This window comes from Poromitra crassiceps (assembly GCF_964638095.1).
Source record: "Poromitra crassiceps genome assembly, chromosome: 26".
Taxonomy (NCBI): domain Eukaryota; kingdom Metazoa; phylum Chordata; class Actinopteri; order Beryciformes; family Melamphaidae; genus Poromitra; species Poromitra crassiceps.
This window is the reverse complement of record NC_139640.1, coordinates 10,596,156-10,621,449: the sequence shown is the minus strand read 5'-3', so window position 1 is coordinate 10,621,449 and position 25,294 is coordinate 10,596,156. Positions and strand designations below refer to the sequence as shown.

The following is a 25,294-nucleotide window of genomic DNA, read 5'->3' as shown; positions in this document are numbered from 1 at the left end:
GCACAGTCAGACAACAAGGTCACATCATATCAGCACAGTCAGACAACAAGGTCACATCATATCAGCACAGTCAGACAACAAGGTCACATCATATCAGTACAGTCAGACAACAAGGTCACATCATATCAGCACAGACAGACAATAAGGTCACATCATATCAGCACAGTCAGACAACAAGGTCACATCATATCAGTACAGTCAGACAATAAGGTCACATCATATCAGTACAGTCAGACAATAAGGTCACATCATATCAGTACAGTCAGACAACAAGGTCACATCATATCAGTACAGTCAGACAATAAGGTCACATCATATCAGCACAGACAGACAATAAGGTCACATCATATCAGTACAGTCAGACAACAAGGTCACATCATATCAGTACAGTCAGACAATAAGGTCACATCATATCAGTACAGTCAGACAACAAGGTCACATCATATCAGCACAGACAACAAGGTCACATCATATCAGTACAGTCAGACAATAAGGTCACATCATATCAGTACAGTCAGACAACAAGGTCACATCATATCAGTACAGTCAGACAACAAGGTCACATCATATCAGTACAGACAACAAGGTCACATCATATCAGTACAGTCAGACAACAAGGTCACATCATATCAGTACAGACAACAAGGTCACATCATATCAGTACAGTCAGACAACAAGGTCACATCATATCAGTACAGACAACAAGGTCACATCATATCAGTACAGTCAGACAACAAGGTCACATCATATCAGTACAGTCAGACAACAAGGTCACATCATATCAGTACAGTCAGACAACAAGGTCACATCATATCAGTACAGTCAGACAACAAGGTCACATCATACCAGTACAGTCAGACAACAAGGTCACATCATATCAGTACAGTCAGACAACAAGGTCACATCATATCAGTACAGTCAGACAACAAGGTCACATCATATCTGTCATGCCCTCAACCTCATCTACCCCCTAGTCTTTTCCCCTCTTCTCTCTATGTGTGGTGTGTATGAGTGTGATTGGCATGACTACAGCAGATTGGAGCCTGGTGTGTGGGAGTCGGAGCCTCAGCGCCACAGCTGCCTGCCATCAGAATCAGCCGCCTACTTAAGCTCCAGCCCAACACCCAGTCCACGCCGGATTATAGATTGTCTTCACGTCAGTCGCGTCTCTCCAGCTCCATAGCAGATTGTTTGCTCTCTGCTCCGTTCCAGATACTAACTTCTCCTAAACTCTCTTTTGCCCAGGATCTCCTACCTGCCTGTCTGCCTGCCTGTCTGCCTACCTGTCTGCCTGCTGGAACCTCTGGACTCCTGCCGAACCTACGGACCTGCCACCAGCCGTACTATAAATAAACACCTGTTCTCCTTGCCAATTGCCTCCCGTGCCTCTCTGCCTTTAAGTCCTAAAACTGTTACACCGGGTCTTGACAGTATAATCCGGCCATAATGGACTTTGCGGAGCAGGCAGAGGCAATTAGACAGACACAGGCTCTACAAGGAACACACTTGGGCCACCACGATGATACCCTGCGGGGCATCTCGGACCAGCTGCAACAAATCACTGTTGCTCTGTCTAATCTCAACACAAGGATCAATGCTGCTCCAGCTCCGGTGGTTCAGCCAGCTGCTGCCGCTGCACCAGACTCAGCTGCCCAACCCGCTCAGGTATCTGTTTCGGCTTCGCTTGAACCCCATATCCCCCCACCCGCTAAATACTCTGGTGACCCAAACACATGTCGCCATTTTCTCACACAGTGCCAGCTATCCTTTAATGCCCAGCCTATCCGGTATGCCAGTCAAGCAGCACAAGTGGCTTACCTTGTGAATTTGCTGGAGGGTCCTCCACTCAGCCTGTACAATGCGCTCTTTGAGCAGGGCTCCCCTCTCGCAAATTCCGCGGGAGCATTTGCTACAGAACTGAAGCGTGTTTTCGACCACCCCATACGGGGCCAACAAGCCGGGCAGCGGCTCTCAAAGATCCGTCAGGGAAGACTGTCAATCCGGGAGTTCATAACTCAATTTCAAAATTTAGCGGTGGAGTCTGGCTGGAACGATGCAGCACTCATCACGGCATTTCAAGGGGGATTAAACCGAGACATCGGGAGAGAGATGGCACTGCGTGGAGAGTTTCTCACATTGGATGAGGCCATTAAAATAGCCATTAAGGTCGGCGACCAACTCACTCTATGGCGTGCTGATTCTGTCCTTTCCCCTGCTTTTCGCTTTGAGCAGCCAAACCCACTTGGGTCCCGCCGTGAGATGCAGGGCTATCACGAGCCCCGCCGGAATATGCCGAACATTCCCGAGCCCGAGCCCATGCAAATTGACGGCATTCACCTGTCCCCAGAGGAAAAAGCCCATAGAATAAAGACCCAGTCATGTTTGTATTGCGGCCAAACGGGCCATTTCATTGCCAACTGCCCTGTCCGTCCACCAAAAGGCCCGGCTCGGCAGTAATAGGAGAAATACTGTCGAGCCGTGTTGTCAGCCCCTCTCCACCAGACCGTCCACAGCTCAACGTCTCCCTCGTGTGGCGAGGTCGTTCTTTCTCCTTCACGGCTCTCATTGACTCCGGGGCGGACGAGAGCTTTATTGACCAGACAGTGTGCCAGCAGCTGGGCATCGAGACTGAGCCCCTCGATGTCCCGCTGGAAACCAAAGCCCTTAACGGGATGCTACTGGCCAGAATAGACCACAGAACAGTCCCTGTAGACCTACACCTGTCTGGAAATCACCAAGAGAAAATCAGTTTGTATGTATTTAAATGTCATCATGTCCCTCTGCTCCTGGGGTTTCCCTGGCTCAAACTCCACAATCCTCAGCTGGATTGGCCGACTGGGAGTATCCGTTCCTGGAGCCCATATTGTCATTCCCACTGTCTCCGGTCTGGCCAAAGACCCACGTCTGAGCCTCCAGCGGTGGTGGAGCCACCCGATCTGTCTTCCGTTCCTGACACTTACCATGACCTGGCGCCGGTCTTCAGTAAAGAGCAAGCGATGTCCCTTCCTCCACATCGCCCATATGATTGTGCGATTGAGCTTCTGCCAGGGGCCTCACTTCCCAGTAGCAGGCTCTACAATCTCTCCCGCCCAGAACAACAGGCCATGGAGAAATACATTCAGGAATCCCTGGCTGCTGGGATTATCCGCCCTTCATCTTCTCCGGTAGGTGCTGGATATTTCTATGTCGGGAAGAAGGATGGCTCATTAAGGCCTTGCATTGACTACAGGGGGTTGAATGACATAACTGTTAAAAATAAGTATCCCCTGCCTCTCATCGATTCTGCCTTTGTCCCTCTCCAAGGAGCCACCGTCTTCACCACCCTGGACCTGCGCAATGCCTACCACCTGGTACGCATCAGGAAGGGGGACGAATGGAAAACTGCTTTCAACACACCATTAGGCCATTTCGAATACTTAGTGATGCCGTTCGGACTGTCTAATGCTCCAGCTGTCTTCCAGGCTCTTGTTAATGATGTGCTCCGAGACATGCTCGGTCGGTTCGTGTTCGTGTATTTGGATGACATTCTTATATATTCATACTCTCTCCAGGAACATAAGGAGCATGTTCGCACAGTACTGCAGCGCCTCCTAGAGAACAAACTTTTCGTCAAAGCTGAGAAATGTGAATTCCATGCCTCCACTACCTCCTTTCTGGGCTTTATTGTCTCTCAGGGGGGGCTCCAGATGGACCCAGCTAAGGTATCTGCTGTCGCTGACTGGCCCACGCCCATCAACCGAAAGCAACTACAGCGCTTCAATGGCTTTGCCAACTTCTACAGGAGGTTTGTCAAAAATTACAGCACCATAACTGCTCCTCTATCTGCACTAACCTCTCTGTCTGTTCCGTTCCGGTGGACGCCAGAGGCTGAAGTGGCCTTTTCGGAGCTCAAACGCCAATTCATCTCGGGGCCCATCCTCATTCATCCTGACCGGTCACTGCAGTTTGTTGTGGAGGTGGACGCGTCAGACACTGGGGTAGGTGCTATCCTCTCTCAACTCTCGCCACAAGACAATAAACTGCACCCCTGTGCTTTTCTCTCTCATAAACTTGACCCACCAGAGAGGAACTATGACGTTGGCAACCGAGAGCTGCTGGCCGTGGTGCTGGCGTTGAATGAGTGGCGACACTGGTTGGAGGGCGCCGAGCATCCCTTCATCGTATGGACGGACCACAGAAACCTCTCATACATCCAGACGGCTAAGCGACTGAACTCCCGTCAGGCAAGGTGGGCCCTGTTTTTGGGAAGATTCAACTTCACATTGACGTACCGTCCGGGGTCCAAAAATGTGAAGCCAGATGCCCTGTCCCGCCAGTTTACGGCTGAGGAGGTTCCTGCCAAACCTGAAACCATCATACCTCCTTCCCGTATCATTGCCACTCTCACCTGGGAGATTGAGGCCAGGGTCCGCAGAGCTCAGACCACCCAGCCCGACCCAGGTACCGGTCCCCCTAATTGTCTCTATGTTCCAGACTCTGTCCGGTCTCAGGTTCTGCTGTGGGCACATTCCTCTCGCCTTACATGTCATCCGGGGATCCATCGAACAATCGCTTTCCTCAAACGGCGCTTCTGGTGGCCAACCATGGATGCAGACACTCGCTTGTTTGTGGCAGCATGCTCTGTCTGTGCACGAAATAAGACCACCACTAAGCCTAGTGCGGGTCTGCTCCGTCCTCTGCCAGTTCCCAGCCGCCCATGGTCACACATCGCCCTCGACTTTGTGACTGGTCTTCCTCCATCTCAAGATAACACTGTTGTTCTCACTGTAATTGACCGTTTCTCAAAGGCTGCACATTTCATCGCACTGCCCAAACTGCCCTCTGCGCGGGAGACAGCTGATCTGTTGGTACAAAATGTATTCCGTATTCATGGTCTGCCTTCAGATGTTGTTTCCGACAGAGGTCCACAATTTACATCTCGGGTGTGGAAGGCGTTCTGCATGGCCATGGGGGCAACCGTCAGCCTGTCCTCCGGGTACCACCCTCAGTCTAACGGCCAGACCGAGCGGGCGAACCAAGAGATGGAGGCTGCACTCCGCTGCGTCTCTGCTGCGGAGCCAGCGTCCTGGAGTTCTCGGCTACCCTGGGTGGAGTACGCTCACAACACGCTCCCCAACGCCTCATCTGGTATGTCCCCGTTCCTCTGTTCTCTTGGATATGAACCCCCTCTGTTCCCAGATCAGGAGGTGGAGGTAGCGGTTCCGTCAGTCCAGGCCCAGGTACATCGATGCCGTGGCACGTGGAGGCGTGCCCGTGCGGCTCTGCTCCGTGCTTCCTCAAAGACCCAGGCCCAGGCCAACCGCCGCCGTGCTCCGGCGCCCAAGTATGTCCCGGGTCAAAAGGTGTGGCTACTCTCGAAGGATCTGCCCCTCCAAGTTGAGTCCAGGAAGCTCGCCCCCCGGTATGTGGGGCCATTTGAAATCGAGACTATTATTAACCCGTGTGCGGTCCGGCTAAAGCTCCCTGCCTCTTTTCGGAGGATTCATCCAACGTTTCATGTGTCTCAGTTGAAGCCGGTTCGGTCCAGTCCCCTCTCTCCCCCCGACCCTGCCCCCCCTCCCCCCCGCATGGTTGATGGTGGCCCCGTCTACACGGTACGGTGTATACTGGACATTCGCCGCCAGGGGCGTGGCTTCCGTTACCTGGTCGACTGGGAGGGCTATGGTCCCGAGGAGCGCTGTTGGGTCCCCCGGCGGGATATCCTGGACCCTTCACTCATCAGTGACTTCCGCCGTCTCCACCCTGACCGGTTCCAGAGGGCGCCAGGAGGCGCCCGTAGGGGGGGGGGTACTGTCACGCCCTCAACCTCATCTACCCCCTAGTCTTTTCCCCTCTTCTCTCTATGTGTGGTGTGTATGAGTGTGATTGGCATGACTACAGCAGATTGGAGCCTGGTGTGTGGGAGTCGGAGCCTCAGCGCCACAGCTGCCTGCCATCAGAATCAGCCGCCTACTTAAGCTCCAGCCCAACACCCAGTCCACGCCGGATTATAGATTGTCTTCACGTCAGTCGCGTCTCTCCAGCTCCATAGCAGATTGTTTGCTCTCTGCTCCGTTCCAGATACTAACTTCTCCTAAACTCTCTTTTGCCCAGGATCTCCTACCTGCCTGTCTGCCTGCCTGTCTGCCTACCTGTCTGCCTGCTGGAACCTCTGGACTCCTGCCGAACCTACGGACCTGCCACCAGCCGTACTATAAATAAACACCTGTTCTCCTTGCCAATTGCCTCCCGTGCCTCTCTGCCTTTAAGTCCTAAAACTGTTACACCGGGTCTTGACAATATCAGTACAGTCAGACAACAAGGTCACATCATATCAGTACAGTCAGACAACAAGGTCACATCATATCAGTACAGTCAGACAACAAGGTCACATCATATCAATACAGTCAGACAACAAGGTCACATCATATCAGCACAGACAACAAGGTCACATCATATCAGCACAGACAACAAGGTCACATCATATCAGCACAGTCAGACAACAAGGTCACATCATATCAGTACAGGCAGACAACAAGGTCACATCATATCAGTACAGTCAGACAACAAGGTCACATCATATCAGTACAGTCAGACAACAAGGTCACATCATATCAATACAGTCAGACAACAAGGTCACATCATATCAGCACAGACAACAAGGTCACATCATATCAGCACAGTCAGACAACAAGGTCACATCATATCAGTACAGTCAGACAACAAGGTCACATCATATCAGTACAGTCAGACAACAAGGTCACATCATATCAGTACAGTCAGACAACAAGGTCACATCATATCAGTAGAGACAACAAGGTCACATCATATCAGTACAGTCAGACAACAAGGTCACATCATATCAGTACAGTCAGACAACAAGGTCACATCATATCAGTACAGTCAGACAACAAGGTCACATATCAGTAGAGTCAGACAACAAGGTCACATCATATCAGTACAGTCAGACAACAAGGTCACATCATATCAGTACAGTCAGACAACAAGGTCACATCATATCAGTACAGTCAGACAACAAGGTCACATCATATCAATACAGTCAGACAACAAGGTCACATCATATCAATACAGTCAGACAACAAGGTCACATCATATCAGCACAGACAACAAGGTCACATCATATCAGCACAGACAACAAGGTCACATCATATCAGCACAGACAACAAGGTCACATCATATCAGCACAGACAACAAGGTCACATCATATCAGTACAGTCAGACAACAAGGTCACATCATATCAGTACAGTCAGACAACAAGGTCACATCATATCAGTACAGTCAGACAACAAGGTCACATCATATCAGTACAGACAACAAGGTCACATCATATCAGTACAGTCAGACAACAAGGTCACATCATATCAGTACAGACAACAAGGTCACATCATATCAGTACAGTCAGACAACAAGGTCACATCATATCAGTACAGACAACAAGGTCACATCATATCAGTACAGTCAGACAACAAGGTCACATCATATCAGTACAGTCAGACAACAAGGTCACATCATATCAGTACAGTCAGACAACAAGGTCACATCATATCAGTACAGACAACAAGGTCACATCATATCAGTACAGTCAGACAACAAGGTCACATCATATCAGTACAGTCAGACAACAAGGTCACATCATATCAGTACAGTCAGACAACAAGGTCACATCATATCAGTACAGACAACAAGGTCACATCATATCAGTACAGTCAGACAACAAGGTCACATCATATCAGTACAGACAACAAGGTCACATCATATCAGTACAGTCAGACAACAAGGTCACATCATATCAGTACAGTCAGACAACAAGGTCACATCATATCAGTACAGTCAGACAACAAGGTCACATCATATCAGTACAGACAACAAGGTCACATCATATCAGTACAGTCAGACAACAAGGTCACATCATATCAGTACAGACAACAAGGTCACATCATATCAGTACAGTCAGACAACAAGGTCACATCATATCAGTACAGTCAGACAACAAGGTCACATCATATCAGTACAGTCAGACAACAAGGTCACATCATATCAGTACAGTCAGACAACAAGGTCTGACTGTAGGGCTTTAGGGTCATGCAAATAGTGAAGTTCACTGTCAAACTATTCATCATTCGTCTAGTTTGACAGTTATTGAGAGTTGATTTGAGTTAATGAGTTATTCATTTGAGTTAGTGTGGACCAGTGATGTCAGTGGTCCACACTTTAACACTCAATAACTGTCAAATTAAATGACAGACTTCAAAACCGTTTACAGTTTTCTGATATACTACTGATGTTCTAATGATACAAAGCTGGTTGAAAATGGGCAGAGTGTTCCTTTAAGCAACATAATAGGCTAGGAGCATAGGCCACAGTAGGGACATTGACTTAAGAACTGTTAATCTGTAATGGCTACTTTCCTCAATCAGGTCAAACATTTAAGATATGATCCGTTTCTGTCATACGGCCCCTGGTCCTTTATCGATCCTCTGCTGTGGTCAATCAGTAACTGTATATTTACCAGCTCTGATTTTATCAGCCAACCCTATCCCTATCTCTCTCTCTGTCTCTCGCTCTGTCTCTCTCTGTCTCTCGCTTTCTCTCTCTCTCTCTCTCTCACACTCTCTCTCTCTCTCTTTGTCTGTCTGTCTGTCTCTCTTACTCTCTCTGTCTCATCAGTCTTATTCTCATTGCTCCTTTCCTCTGCGGAACGATGCACACCAAAGGAGACTCCTGGTAAAAACTTTCGCTTCTTTAACTTCGTCTGTGTTCCATCATCTGTCTGATCCAGAGAGAAGCGGCTTCAGAACCTTCAGAACCGGCTCCAAAACATTCAGAACCAGCTTCAGAACATCCCAAACCTCCCAGTCAGCCGCCAGGTCCGAGGTCACAGCAGCAGCTGACAGTAGAGTTGAGGTTCTGTGGACTGAGGGAGAGAACCAAGGGAGAGCAGCAGTTTGTTCTCAGGTTGCTGACTCAGCCAGGAGGCTGGTTCTAAGTAGACCATGTTGGGTTTGGCCTGGAGGCTGGTTCTAAGTAGAACATGCTGGGTTTGGCCTGGATGCTGGTTCTGAGTAGAACATGCTGGGTTTGGTCCTTGAGGCTGGTTCTGAGTAGAACATGCTGGGTTTGGTCCTTGAGGCTGGTTCTGAGTAGAACATACTGGGTTTGGCCTGGAGGCTTGTTCTGAGTAGCGCATGCTGTGTTTGGCCTGGAGGCTGGTTCTAAGTAAAACATGTTGGGTTTGGCCTGGAGGCCAAACCCAACAATGTGCAATGTGCTGGGTTTGTAGGCTGGTTCTAAGTAGAACATGCTGGGTTTGGATGTTGGTTCTAAGTAAAACATGTTGGGTTTGGAGGCTGGTTCTAAGTAGATTGGTTCTAAGTAGAACATGCCAGGTTTGCAGGCTGTTTCTAAGTATGTGCTGGGTTTGGAGGCTGGTTTTACTGTAAGTAGACTAGTTCTAAGTAGAATGTGCTGGGCTTGTAGGTAAGTTGTATGCATTCTAAAATCCCATGGGACCATTGGATCAGCGCTCTTGGTTGTCCACTCTGAAGCATAACAGTAGACAACCAAGAGTGCTGATCCAATAGTCCCACGGGATTTTAGGATGCCGGTTTAAAGTAGGAGGCTGGTTTTAAGTAGACTATTTCTAAATAGAATGTGCTGGCTTTGTAGGCTAGTTCTAAGTAGGGTGGTTCTAAGTAGAACATGCTGGGTTTGGAGGCTGGTCCTAAGTAGAACATGCTGGGTTTGATCTGGAGATTGGCTGTAAGTAGAACCAAAATGCTCCAGATTCAGTTTACTGAAGTCATTCTGAGAAAAACTGCAAATCTACAAAGCCATCAATAATATACAATCAGGTCAGCTGTTAGCTTGATTAAAACGTTATCTTTATATATTATTACACATTAATTTTGGTAGAGTGATGACTCCCCCCCACTGACATGACCCCCATCCCCCCATCATAAGTGACTTTACAGTAGAAGCAGCTAGACTACATTTGTTGCATTAAAGTATTATAGCTGCTTCTCCTACAGAACTGTTTACTCTATTACAATATATTACTCTTGTTTTACTCTACATCGTGCACCCACTTGGACTGACATTTTTGTGATTTTGTTTTTATTTATAATCCTTTTGTCATCTGGAATATTGATATGACTGCTACGCTGCATACCTACACTTGGTCAAAATCCTCATGTAGGCTAATCTTTTACATATTGTGGCAATAAAAGTGCTTCTGATTCTGAATTAGGCAGATAGATAATAAAACATTTGTATTTGCTCCCATTTTTCATTGAAAGTGGGTTGAAATAAAATATACGTTTCTATGCACACAAAAGGCTTATTGCTCTCACTGGTTGATTCATGTGTAAGTGAGCACTTCACCTGACAGGTGTGGGATAGCAACATGCTGATGAAAACGGTGGGATTATTGACCAGGTGTGCCTTAAGACTGCCCATTCTAAAATGTGCACTTTCATGTTGAAAAAAGAAAGTTATTGGGCACTGAACTGTGGCTCTCACATGACGCTACAGATGTGTCATTTTGAAGACTGGCCTGTTATTGCAGGCTAGCCCATGGGCCAGAGTATAGAGATGTATGTCAAACCTAAACAGTAGAAATTGTTTCTGATATAGGTTTAACCACTGTGATAGCGTTTGTTAACGTTGAGAACTCTTTCCGTAAACGTGTTTATTTCGGCCGAGTAAAGAGGGAGGGAGGCGTCTGTTCATGTGTCATGTGACCAGACAGTTTTATCTGGAAAAGTCTGTTTCATGAACTTTGTCTGAAGGTTGTTTTTACTGTTTTACTGCCACCCCATCCCCCCCACCCCCACACCCCCCCCTCTCATGTCCTGCTCAGAGGCGGCTGCGTCTAATCTGCTTTATGATATGGCATTTATGACAGTTTGCTCCTAATTTCTCTGCTGTGTCAGCGATAAGAGAAACTTTCCAAATGAGCCATGCACCATGTTTTCCCCCCGTTTGCAATCTGAGGCTTGTGTCATATATGGAAGTGGGCGTGGTTTCATCTAAACCGGGTTGGGACAAGGTTCTAGACGCACCCCGGACCCTGAGCAGAGTACCACAGCAATCTGCCTTTTTTTCACAGCAGCCATGTTGTGTCTAAACGGCAGGATGTAACACAGGTGCAAGCAAAACATTAACGAGGGCCCCGGCACTGAAACGTCGGGGAGTTGGAAAACCCTCATTAATGTTCTTCTGCGTGCGCCTGTGTTACTTCCTGCCTTTTAGACACAAAATAAATGGCCGCTGTGAAAAAGGCAGCACTTCCGGTTCCCTCGTCTCAAAGTCCATAATAGGATTTTGGTTCGACGTCTGAAATAAGGTTTGTGGCTAACAAAAGATTATGAAAGTGAGACTTTTATGATTTTCATGATCCTCATTTGACAAAATGATCTTGCTGAACACAAAGTTTGGCTTTGACTAGTTTTTCCCCCTTTCCAATTTTAACCCGAACACACAAACAGAACAAACAAACAAACAGGCTCAGACACAGGAAAGGGACAAAAACAAAAAACATACATAAATTGGGAATTATCACGATGTGGTGCTACCAGCCACATATGGCTCATTTCCACCACATATAACAGCACAGTACAGCTCTACTCGACCTGGTCTTACTCGTCTCTACTTGATATAGACTTTGTTTCCATAGCAAGTTTACTCGCCTCCGCCCCACACCTGGTCGTCATAGCGAACGCATATCTGCCCTCCGCCCATAGCCAACTATAGGCTATAACTTATAACGGTACAATTAAATCCATACACAGAACTTTTAAACTGTTTATGAAATACGGGTGCCTCTAAATGACCTACAGTGTACATGGGCGAATGTGACAATCGGCTAGGAGAATGGATATCACTTTGTTGTTACTCAAACTCGCATGCGCTGTGCGGGGGACGGGAGCTACAGGGAGAAGGGAAGCCTCTACCCCGGCGGCCTCTCACCAGGCAAGACCGCGGCTTTGCTAAACCCCCGCCTCCGGCCTAGCGGAGCCGACGTTACACACAAAGGGCTTCCCGAGGAGCGGACTTTTTCTCTCTCAAAACAATTGAAAACCACCGTCATGTTAAATTTAAGCTGAGCAAGGAGATCGATTTTATTTCACCAGAGCCGAAGGCAGCAACACAAAAGACATGGAAATAACATTAACAGAAGAGACGGTAAGCTCCACTAAACTGGTATCCAGCATTGACAGTCAGTAGATACAGTAAACACAATTCTGCCTGACCAATCAGTCGTCTGCAGTGTTTTCACGTCACCGTATGGTACCGGGTCCACAGCGCTAGAACCTCAACAAAGCAGGGACCAAAACTAGCACGACTCAACCCCGACTCGACCCGGGCTGGCCAGGTTTTTGATCAGTGGAATGAGACAAAAAAGCGAGACGAGCTGGGCGGGGCCGTGCTGATACCAGCGGTGGAAATGGGCCAATAGGCTGCCTATGTTCTTGCGTATGTCCCACGCAAAGTGTCCACAAGGAATCAGCCGGGAAAGCTGTCGCCCACCGCCACCGCTGTGTTTGTTTATAACTTGGAGGTCACAAATTGCCACTCACTCGCTAGCAAAAATCTAATAAAACGCTGCGTTAACTCGGAGTTCCTACTCGCAAACTCGGGTATGATTTCTCAACCCCCTCAACCTGCACGTCATTTGATGTCATTTCAACATGGTGCCAACGATTGTGAGAATTTAAAACACATTTTTGGCACATTTGTCTTTTCTTTTCAACAATAGTAACCTTTCAGACCAATCAACATACAGTAACCCATATAATTAAACTAAATTAAGCTGTTAGCTGCTAATAGACAATGCTATTAGTATTAGCATCCATGGTTTTGCGACTTGAAGCCTTGAAGCTCGAATGCACCTCTGACCATACACAAACGCAGCATACATACCACTGGGTTTCAAACTTTGTGTGCCCAAGGCACGCCAAAGGGCAAGCCAAAATCTCAAGGCACACCTGTATTCATATAGGATTAATCTGTAAATGCTTTTTATTCACTTAAACTTATTTAGCCTATAGGCTACTTAAAAATGATTCAATTGAAACTTTGTCAAATTACATCAAAGCAGCAACATACCATTTAATCAATCCAGGTAATTGTTTAAGCAGAATATCAGAGCAATTTACATTCTGTTATTAAACCAAAGTCATTTTCTTATCTGACCTATTCTGGCTACCTTTCCATCCGCCTGTTACTCTGTTTCTACTCAACTGCTATCCACCTCTTCAATGAGACCTGAAAGACCCCAAAATCAGGACTTTGAGCCCCGAACCCTGAATGGCTGTGTATGTAACCCCAGACCCCGAATGGCTGTGTGTAACCCAGGGGTGTGTCCAGGGCATTTTGACTGAGTGGCCCAGGTGGGGCACAGACTCAAGCAAGGGTGGCAGTGTGGCACCGATTGCGGCATTTAGGAAGGATGTGGAAAGGTGTGCCTAAATATAGCCTAAATTTGGAGGATGATTTAGCCCTCCTTCCCAACCAGCTAGCATGACATGGTAGCAATAAATGCCTTAGGTCTTGTAGTTTAATATGATGCCAGTATCTTCACTCTAGCGCTTTAAAAGTGAGCCCACTACAGCCTCTGAAAGACAGTAATGTTAGCCACAGATGCCAGCACCCCTGAATGGCTGTGTGTGTAACCCATGGACGTATTAAAAGAACTGGATAGGGGATGAGCCACGCCCACCCATGCATTCGGACGGAGGCTGCTCACTGGCGCATGAAGCCATCATGGGGGGTTTTTCTTCCTGGTTTTACTTCCTGACCATGCGGCCCAAGGCGAAGTGCGCATGTGTGCCATGACGTATATTCCATGACGTCTCCCACCCCTCCCACCCATGGATGTAGATGTAGACGAAGGAAATACACCCGTATACGGCTCTTAGTGGCTTCTGAAGAAAAAATGCCCCATAAAAAATATTTGATCATTAAAAGAGTCGTTTTAGACTTTGAGTGACACCCGGAAAAATTTCCCCTGGGTTTAACAGCTGCCGGAGTCCCCATGCAAGTGGATGGGAATTTTCCTTTCTGGGCTGCATGGTGTCACGTGACTTGCAATACAGAGCTTCGCCACCATGTTCAAATGGCTTCAAAGCCCAGCGCTATTCCTGGGGGCTTGGTGTAACCCCAGATCATGAATGGCTGTGTGTATAACCCCAGACCATGTGGCTGTGTGTATAACCCCAGACCATGAATGGCTGTGTGTATAACCCCAGACCATGAATGGCTGTGTGTATAATCCCGGACCATGAATGGCTGTGTGTATAACCCCAGATCATGAATGGCTGTGTGTATAACCCCAGACCATGAATGGCTGTGTGTATAATCCCGGACCATGAATGGCTGTGTGTATAACCCCAGATCATGTGGCTGTGTGTATAACCCCAGACCATGAATGGCTGTGTGTATAACCCCAGACCATGAATGGCTGTGTGTATAACCCCAGATCATGTGGCTGTGTGTATAACCCCAGACCATGAATGGCTGTGTGTATAATCCCGGACCATGAATGGCTGTGTGTATAACCCCAGACCATGAATGGCTGTGTGTATAATCCCGGACCATGAATGGCTGTGTGTATAACCCCAGACCATGAATGGCTGTGTGTATAATCCCGGACCATGAATGGCTGTGTGTATAACCCCAGATCATGTGGCTGTGTGTATAACCCCAGATCATGTGGCTGTGTGTATAACCCCAGACCATGAATGGCTGTGTGTATAACCCCAGACCATGAATGGCTGTGTGTATAACCCCAGACCATGAATGGCTGTGTGTATAACCCCAGACCATGTGGCTGTGTGTATAACCCCAGACCATGAATGGCTGTGTGTATAATCCCAGACCATGAATGGCTGTGTGTATAACCCCAGACCATGTGGCTGTGTGTATAACCCCAGACCATGAATGGCTGTGTGTATAACCCCAGATCATGTGGCTGTGTGTATAACCCCAGACCATGAATGGCTGTGTGTATAACCCCAGACCATGAATGGCTGTGTGTATAACCCCAGACCATGTGGCTGTGTGTATAACCCCAGACCATGAATGGCTGTGTGTATAACCCCAGACCATGAATGGCTGTGTGTATAATCCCGGACCATGAATGGCTGTGTGTATAACCCCAGATCATGAATGGCTGTGTGTGTAACTGGCCATTCACACCATACGCTGAAGCCACGCAGTTTCATTTCGGCGTCCTTGTTGACAGGTGAGAGCGTTCACACCAGTCGCACGCCGCGCCACGCCGAAGCCGCGCTGAAGCGATCGTTCAGGATTGAGTCCTATTTTCCAGGCGTGACGCGTGAAACTTGAAGCTGCCAGGTATGAATACAATGGGAGTTGTGGGCGGGGTTCAAGGCGCGCCGAGCTAGAAGCTGGGGAAAAGAGACCTGGTGTGACCGGGTAAGCGTCAGTTCAGCTTGAGCCTGCCTCAAGCTTCAGTTCTGCCTATGTTCTGCCTATGGTGTGAACAAAGTCTAACCCCGGACCCTGAATGGCTGTGTGTAACCCTGGACCCTGGCCATTTCTCAATAAGCATTCTTGTGTGTTCTTGTGCATTCTTGTGTCCCTGTGAAACGTCATCAGTCGCAGCCCAAGTACTGTTCCAATACAAAGTGCACATTTCGCCAAGAACGCTTAAAATTCCCGGATGTGTTCTCGACACGCCCACTTTACCGAGGATGCTCTGGTTGGTGACTTGTGTCAACTTGGCAAGGCAGATATCCCAGCATGCATTTCGGCATAAGCAGAGGCAGAACGCAGCAGAGAAGACGCCATGAGCTCCGGAAAGTTTTTTTTACAATTTAAAGTTTTATTTCATCACTAAATTAATTTCTGATGACTTTTGATGCCTACAAGCAGGGTAGTAGGTTTCAATAAGTGCCACTTTACGAACATTTATGGCGAAAAATGGCAAAAAGTTCCAGAGCACAATTGGCTGCATCTGCATCAGCTGAGCTTTTTATTTGTGTAGTACTGCAGGCGGCCTCTGCGCTGGTATTGCGCAATACCCTCAAGAATGCATTGTCTCAAACTGCCAACAGCGTCATGTGTGCTTGTGACCTAGCAAGTTCGTTCTTCCAAGAACGACTAGCAAGAACGTTCTCCCCAAGAACCCAAGAACAAGAATGCATTCTTGGTATTGAGAAACGGCCCCTGAATGGCTGTGTGTGTAACCCCAGACCCGGAATGGCTGTGTGTCTCTGCAGCTGCTGCTCGTTTGAAGACTACAAGCTGACCACAGAGTGGCTTCTGAACCAGACGAGCCACAGGCCCAAGATCGCTGTGATCTGTGGCTCGGGGCTCGGCCTGCTGGCTGATGGAGCCACCGACAAGCAGAGCTTCCGCTACCAGGACATCCCCAACTTCCCCGTGAGCACCGGTGAGTTAGCCCCGCCCACCCAGAGGTAGCCCCGCCCTCAGGACATCCCCAAACTTCCCTGTCAGCACTGGTGAGTTAGCACCGCACCCCAGGACATCCACAACTACCCTGTCAGCACTGATGAGTTCATCTGTCTGGCGACATTAGCCCGGTTATTAACAACGTTACACAAACACACAATAAACAAATACTGGGGCTTAAACTTTTAGAGCTCTTCCGTATTGTAATCTCGCAAGGGCGGGGCCTATCGCGAGGTTTGGTGGACTGCGTGCATGCATGTGAAGTTGGCAGCAAGCACAGTTACAATTGTGTACAATCGTGTACAATATCCTTCACAAGTAGAACAGGTCTTACACCTGCTCAGTAGTGGACTTAAAGATATAAGGGGGGCTGGTGCTGCTCTATTCCCTCGCGGTGTGACTTACAGCGCTTATACAAGATATATTCATATCTCTGTACTGGAGGGTAAACCCCGATAGACGATAGATAACGTAAGGTTACATGATGTAACCATGGTTCTCTGAGTAGAGGGGTTTACCCTCCAGCTCCAGGCCGCTCGGGGATTCGTTCAATCAAAACTTTAGTCGAGTTGGTTAACAACAGGTGGTTATATCAGCTCGGCTGGAACCACGTCCACAGGTGGATTGTCTTAAAGTAATTATTCACGTCAGCTGATTCCAATAATCAGGTTTCCCATACAAGATATATTCATATTTCTGTATTGGAGGGTTAACCCCTCCACTCAGTGAACCATGGTTACATCATGCAAGCTTACATTCTCCTGTCTTTCTGCATGTCTGCATGTCTGCATGTCTGTCTGTCTGTCTGTCTGTCTGTCTGTGTGAAAATGAAGCAGGGAGAATATTCCATGAATAAAACATTCTGACAATGTGGATAAAAATAGAATACCATGAAGACATCTGAAATATTAATCTGCCTGTGTGTGTGTGTGTGTGTGTGTGTGTGTGTGTGTGTGTGTGTGTGTGTGTGCGTGCGTGCGTGTGCGTGCGTGCATGTGTGCGTGCGTGCGTGCGTGCGTGTGTGTGTGTCTTCCAGGGAGTGTAATTGTGTGTAAATGTGATTTGATGGAATCAAATCAAACTCGCCATTCTCTCTCGTCAGTGACTACTGTACATGTTTTTTCTTTACAAAATCAGGTTGCATGGTGGTCCAACAGAATTGGGGAGGAACTTAAACCCAATGTACACCAGATCCTCGCCCATGTTAAAGGGTTAGGGTTAGATGGAGATGTTAAAGATCTCCATGTTAAAGGAGAATTCCGTTTTTTTTACAACCTGGACCTTATTTCCAGCTTTAATTATGATTAACCCATTGATACCTGATGCAGCATTTGCGTGTATATCCCTCATTTGTGTGTGTATCCCTTTAAGACCGCGAACCGCGTTAACGCAGTTCGCGGTCTTAAAGGGATACACACACAAATGCTGCATCAGGTATCAATGGGTTAAAACACATGTACTTTCAACTCGCCCTGTTCACTGTGTTCAGAGACACATCTGGAAACTTGCAGGGCGACTTGAGCGCTCAGAGCAGGATTTGTAGCTAGCATAGCATGGTAAACACCGCTGATATTTAGGCTGATCTGATTTAAGCTATCTGATTTGGAGATTATGGATGATTCATTTGAATTCGATGGCTGCCCGTATTTATTTGAGCTGGAATAATATAATATGGATTACAAACTGAGGAGCGGGGGGAACAGGAGCTGCTATCTCTAATGTGACGGACAGCAAACAGAGCAGACTGAGCATTGAGCACGCTGCACCAAGGTAAATAGACCATTCAATTTCTCATTGTCTCTATGATATAATAAGGATATGAGCCGCGATGTGTCAGAAAATAAGCTATTTACAGGACATAAATACACGCATTACACATGACCATATTGCTCGTTTCCAGGTCGCAGCTCAAAGCATAATATCGTTTCAGTGCCTGGATATCAAACCAAACTTATCAGGGTGAGTTAAAAATCATAAGTAAAGCTGGAAATAATGTCCAGGTTGTACAAACATGGAACTATTCTTTAATAGATGGGCAATAAATGTGGTATGGAAAAAATATATACCTGTTCAATTTTTGGCTGTTGGCTCCCACATGCGTCTGACAGATTACATGGGTGTGGGTCTGTTCAGGTAGCCGGACGAAGGCATTGGACATAGGCCATAAGGCTCTCTATATTGATATTGATTAAAAGGGTACAGCACCCAAGGTTGGACCTTGTGGTACTCCCACATTAGTTAATAGAGTTTAGTCAAGTTTAGATTTAATTCTGAGGTCAAAATACATTTAGTCTCATTCTGTGTATGAACAAAGACATGATGTCACTTCCTGTGTGAAGGAAATCCTGGTGATTGGCTGTTGATATGAATGGAGTCTAACCCTCTGTCACCTGCTGTGTCCCAGTGGCAGGACATGAAGGATGTCTGGTGTTTGGGACGATCGAGGGAAAGTCCTGCGTCTTCATGCAGGGTCACTTTCACCTGTATGAAGGATACTCTCTGTGTCAGGTAAGACCAGTAGGCCTGTCTCTCTATCTCAGGTAAGACCAGCAGGTCTGTCTCTCTGTGTCAGGTAAGACCAGTAGGCCTGTCTCTCTGTGTCAGGTAAGACCAGTAGGCCTGTCTCTCTGTGTCAGGTAAGACCAGTAGGCCTGTCTCTCTGTGTCAGGTAAGACCAGTAGGCCTGTCTCTCTGTGTCAGGTAAGACCAGCAGGTCTGTCTCTCTGTGTCAGATAAGTCCAGTATAGGCCTGTCTCTCTGTGTCAGGTAAGACCAGTAGGCCTGTCTCTCTATCTCAGGTAAGACCAGTAGGCCTGTCTCTCTGTGTCAGGTAAGACCAGCAGGCCTGTCTCTCTGTGTCAGGTAAGACCAGCAGGTCTGTCTCTCTGTGTCAGGTAAGACCAGCAGGTCTGTCTCTCTGTGTCAGGTAAGACCAGTAGGCCTGTCTCTCTGTGTCAGGTAAGACCAGTAGGCCTGTCTCTCTGTGTCAGGTAAGACCAGCAGGCCTGTCTCTCTGTGTCAGGTAAGACCAGCAGGTCTGTCTCTTTGTGTCAGGTAAGACCAGCAGGTCTGTCTCTCTGTGTCAGGTAAGACCAGCAGGCCTGTTTCTCTGTGTCAGGTAAGACCAGTAGGCCTGTTTCTCTGTGTCAGGTAAGACCAGCAGGCCTGTCTCTCTGTGTCAGGTAAAACCAGTAGGCCTGTCTCTCTGTGTCAGGTAAGACCAGCAGGCCTGTCTCTCTGTGTCAGGTAAGACCAGTAGGCCTGTCTCTCTGTGTCAGGTAAGACCAGCAGGCCTGTCTCTCTGTGTCAGGTAAGACCAGCAGGTCTGTCTCTCTGTGTCAGGTAAGACCAGTAGGCCTGTCTCTCTGTGTCAGGTAAGACCAGTAGGCCTGTCTCTCTGTGTCAGGTAAGACCAGTAGGCCTGTCTGTGTCAGGTAAGACCAGTAGGCCTGTCTGTGTCAGGTAAGACCAGTGTAGGCCTGTTTCTCTGTGTCAGGTAAGACCAGTGTAGGCCTGTTTCTCTGTGTCAGGTAAGACCAGCAGGCCTGTTTCTCTGTGTCAGGTAAGACCAGCAGGTTTGTCTCTCTGTGTCAGATAAGACCAGCAGGCCTGTCTCTCTGTGTCAGGTAAGACCAGCAGGTCTGTCTCTATGTGTCAGGTAAGACCAGCAGGTTTGTCTCTCTGTGTCAGATAAGACCAGCAGGCCTGTCTCTCTGTGTCAGGTAAGACCAGCAGGTCTGTCTCTATGTGTCAGGTAAGACCAGCAGGTTTGTCTCTCTGTGTCAGATAAGACCAGCAGGCCTGTCTCTCTGTGTCAGGTAAGACCAGTAGGCCTGTCTCTCTGTGTCAGGTAAGACCAGCAGGCCTGTCTCTCTGTGTCAGGTAAGACCAGCAGGTCTGTCTCTCTGTGTCAGGTAAGACCAGTAGGCCTGTCTCTCTGTGTCAGGTAAGACCAGCAGGCATGTCCCTCTGTGTCAGGTAAGACCAGCAGGTCTGTCTCTCTGTGTCAGGTAAGACCAGTAGGCCTGTCTCTCTGTGTCAGGTAAGACCAGCAGGTCTGTCTCTCTGTGTCAGGTAAGACCAGCAGGCATGTCCCTCTGTGTCAGGTAAGACCAGCAGGTCTGTCTCTATGTGTCAGGTAAGACCAGCAGGTTTGTCCCTCTGTGTCAGGTAAGACCAGCAGGTCTGTCTCTCTGTGTCAGGTAAGACCAGTAGGCCTGTCTCTCTGTGTCAGGTAAGACCAGCAGGCCTGTCTCTCTGTGTCAGGTAAGACCAGTAGGCCTGTCTCTCTGTGTCAGGTAAGACCAGTAGGCCTGTCTCTCTGTGTCAGGTAAGACCAGCAGGCCTGTCTCTCTGTGTCAGGTAAGACCAGTAGACCTGTCTCTCTGTGTCAGGTAAGACCAGCAGGTCTGTCTCTCTGTGTCAGGTAAGACCAGTAGGCCTGTCTCTCTGTGTCAGGTAAGACCAGTAGGCCTGTCTCTCTGTGTCAGGTAAGACCAGTAGGCCTGTCTCTCTGTGTCAGGTAAGACCAGTAGGCCTGTCTCTCTGTGTCAGGTAAGACCAGTGTAGGCCTGTTTCTCTGTGTCAGGTAAGACCAGTGTAGGCCTGTTTCTCTGTGTCAGGTAAGACCAGTGTAGGCCTGTTTCTCTGTGTCAGGTAAGACCAGCAGGCATGTCCCTCTGTGTCAGGTAAGACCAGCAGGTCTGTCTCTATGTGTCAGGTAAGACCAGCAGGTTTGTCTCTCTGTGTCAGATAAGACCAGCAGGCCTGTCTCTCTGTGTCAGGTAAGACCAGTAGGCCTGTCTCTCTGTGTCAGGTAAGACCAGCAGGCCTGTCTCTCTGTGTCAGGTAAGACCAGCAGGTCTGTCTCTCTGTGTCAGGTAAGACCAGTAGGCCTGTCTCTCTGTGTCAGGTAAGACCAGCAGGCCTGTCTCTCTGTGTCAGGTAAGACCAGTAGGCCTGTCTCTCTGTGTCAGGTAAGACCAGTAGGCCTGTCTCTCTGTGTCAGGTAAGACCAGTAGGCCTGTCTCTCTGTGTCAGGTAAGACCAGTAGGCCTGTCTCTCTGTGTCAGGTAAGACCAGTAGGCCTGTCTCTCTATCTCAGGTAAGACCAGTAGGCCTGTCTCTCTGTGTCAGGTAAGACCAGTAGGCCTGTCTCTCTGTGTCAGGTAAGACCAGCAGGTCTGTCTCTCTGTGTCAGGTAAGACCAGTAGGCCTGTCTCTCTGTGTCAGGTAAGACCAGTAGGCCTGTCTCTCTGTGTCAGGTAAGACCAGTAGGCCTGTCTCTCTGTGTCAGGTAAGACCAGCAGGTCTGTCTCTATGTGTCAGGTAAGACCAGCAGGTCTGTCTCTCTGTGTCAGGTAAGACCAGTAGGCCTGTCTCTCTGTGTCAGGTAAGACCAGCAGGTCTGTCTCTCTGTGTCAGGTAAGACCAGTAGGCCTGTCTCTCTGTGTCAGGTAAGACCAGTAGGCCTGTCTCTCTGTGTCAGGTAAGACCAGCAGGTCTGTCTCTATGTGTCAGGTAAGACCAGCAGGCCTGTACATGTGAGTCGCAGTTTACGGGACAGACCTGCTTTAGATTAATGTGTATCTTCAGCTACATTTGAAGTACCATATGGGACAACTATTCAATTATTTTATCCCCATTAGAGTAGAGCAGAGGGCTATAAGCCGAAGTTGGCCCGCTTATCGTAATGTGCAGTAACAAAACAATGGCTACCTAATGAACCCCAACAGAAGCAGATCAGAAGACAAGGGAGGCTTGGTACTAAAATATGAGCAAATATGATTATCAAACGGAGGCAATTAGAAATAAACTGTCTCTAATATAATAAAGGGCTGTACCTTCTGCAGCTCAGCTAAATAAAGGCCTGCGCCAATATTAGAGGAAATACGGTAAAAGAAAAAAGAGTCTGAGTGTCTGTCTGCACCCTGCCTGTCGGCCTGTCTGCACCCTACCTGTCTGTCTGCTCCCTGCCTGCCTGCCTGCCTGTATGTATGCCCCCTGTCTATCTGCAGTTCTGCACCCGGCCTGTCTGTCTGTCTGCCCCCTGCCTGCCTGCCTATCTGTCTTCTCTGTCTGTCTGCCTGCCTGTTCACCTGCCTGTCTGTGTGCAGGTGACGTTGCCGGTGAGGATCTTCAAGCTGATGGGGGTGGAGACTCTCATGGTGACGAACGCGTCTGGAGGCATTTGTCCCGACTTCAAGGTCGGTGACATCATGATCATCAAAGACCACATCAACCTGCCGGGCTTTGCAGGACAACACCCACTGTGTGGACCCAACGACGAGCGGTAGAGAGACACCCACACACACACTGAAAGTCAGTCAGTTACAGCGTAAGGAAAGCATCTATCCAAATTAAACTCCTCTAGATGATTTAGCTGAAGGTTTTCCAAAACACTGTTGAAGCAGTTCTCAGATATGAAGGCAGTGTTTGGGTTCATTCATAAAAATAGAACATACTGGGACTCAAACCCAAGTCCAGAACAAGCGGGTAGCTCCGGGTCTGAAAAGTAAAGCCAATCAGCGTCAGTGTCTGCATTCTTTCTAATGGCCAGCAGGGGCATGCCACTGGCTGCAAAAAGAAGTCTGATTGTATAGAAGTCAAACAATGAGTTTTTTTTCTGTCATCACAGGAACAAGAAGCATTATCGTAATAAGGCAAATCATCAGACTGGAGCTGGTTTAAAAAGCTCAAGTGAAGAAGTTAATAACTTCTGTCTGTCTGTATTCAACCCCCCCCCCCCCCTCCCCTCCCCTGGCCTGTCTGTGTCTGTCTCTCAGCTTTGGTATCCGCTTCCCATGCATGTCCGATGCATACAGTAAGGATCTGCGTCGCCTGGCTCTGGACATCAGCAGTGAACTTGGCTGGATGGACTTCGTCAGAGAGGGGGTGTACTGCATGGTGAGCGGACCCAACTTCGAGACCATCGCCGAGGCCCGAATGCTCATGATCCTGGGCAGTGACTCCGTGGGTGAGTGGGTGACGGTTCAAATCCCTGGAGCAAGGCACTAACGCTGCCAACTCACTCCTGACTCAACAAATAATGGCGTTTGGTCAGGACCCCTTGGAGTCACTTTTTAACACACTGGGTACCCCTTTTTCATTTTTTCAACAGGGTAGTCCAATAGACTTCTATAGAACTTCCAGAAATTGCACGGTAGTCCAATATACTTCTATAGAACTCCCACAACGTGCAGGGTAGTCCAATATACTTCTATAGAACTCCCACAAATTGCATGGTAGTCCAATATACTTCTATAGAACTCCCACGACATGCAGGGTAGTCTAATATACTTCTATTGAACTTCCACAACGTGCAGGGTAGTCCAATAGACTTCTATAGAACTCCCACAACATGCAGGGTAGTCCAATATACTTCTATAGAACTCCCACAACATGCAGGGTAGTCCAATAGACTTCTATAGAACTCCCACAACATGCAGGGTAGTCCAATATACTTCTATAGAACTCCCACAAATTGCACGGTAGTCCAATAGACTTCTATAGAACTCCCACAACACATGCAGGGTAGTCCAATATACTTCTATAGAACTCCCACAACATGCAGGGTAGTCCAATATACTTCTATAGAACTCCCACAACGTGCAGGGTAGTCCAATAGACTTCTATAGAACTGCCACAACATGCAGGGTAGTCCAATATACTTCTATAGAACTCCCACAACGTGCAGGGTAGTCCAATAGACTTCTATAGAACTCCCACAACATGCAGGGTAGTCCAATATACTTCTATATAACTCCCACAACGTGCAGGGTAGTCCAATAGACTTATATAGAACTCCCACAACGTGCAGGGTAGTCCAATAGACTTATATAGAACTCCCACAACGTGCAGGGTAGTCCAATAGTAGACAAGGACTACACACAGACTGAGACAATATATAGACACAGGTAACTAATGAAACACGAGGGACAGCTGGGGAAGGCAGGAACACAGAGGGCAAATCGGGAGAACTGATTGGTGGGGAGAACTCAGGTGTTAGGGCAGACTAACGAGGACAAATCCCTGGAGCAAGGCGCTAACGCTGCCAACTCACTCCTGACTCAACAAATAATGACGTTTGGTCAGGACCCCTTGGAGTCACTTTTTAACACACTGGGTACCCCTTTTTCATTTTTTCAACAGGGTAGTCCAATATACTTCTATATATATATCTATTTTACTTTGTAAATTAAGGGAAGAGTGGAAAAAGAAAATGGCACATGGAAACATCAGAGCAGGCTCTGTCCTGTCGGAAGAAAGCCCTGCAGATCAATATACTCTCATATTGATATTGATCCATAATGCCCAATGACCCTCCTCTTCTCATCTCCTCTCATCTCATCTCCTCTCTCCAGGTATGAGTACAGTTCCTGAAGTGACAGTAGCAAAGCATTGTGGTCTCAGAGTCTTCGGTCTTTCTCTCATCACCAACAAGGTTTGTTATTAAGCAAACTGTATCTTAACCTTCCTTCAGCAGTCAGCATCTGTCAGTGAGAGGGGGTGGAACCTACTCAGAGCCCGCCCCCAATGGTTGCAGTTTTGCACTTGGTGATGCAAGTTATGATGCAAGCTATTTGTCAGGACCTTTGGTATTACTTCTAAGTTTTTTCATCCTTTGTCGATGCCAGTGGTTACGTTTCTTCGCCATACCCACGGGTACAATAAAGGATAACTTAACTTAACTTAACGGGTCATGGCGTTCTGCAGGTTTCTCTGGACTACAGCCGGGAGGAGAAGGTGAACCATGAGGAGGTTCTGGAGATCGGGAAGATGAGGGCAGAGATGCTGCAGAAGATCTTCACAACGTTCATCTCCCGCTGCCACCAACAAGACCAGATCAACAGCTAA

The 25,294-nt window shown here is 48.0% G+C and overlaps 1 protein-coding gene across 1 annotated transcript; it reads left to right on the top strand.

The window, feature by feature from the left end:
- Positions 1-8,702: 8,702 nt before the first annotated feature.
- pnp4b (purine nucleoside phosphorylase 4b) lies at positions 8,703-25,294 on the top strand (the record flags this gene model as incomplete). The annotated part of the gene is made up of 7 exons (XM_083661497.1): positions 8,703-8,725; positions 16,246-16,418; positions 18,843-18,946; positions 22,555-22,730; positions 23,224-23,414; positions 24,802-24,881; positions 25,154-25,294. 7 exons carry the CDS (start codon positions 8,703-8,705, stop codon positions 25,292-25,294), a joined length of 888 nt encoding a protein of 295 aa, XP_083517623.1.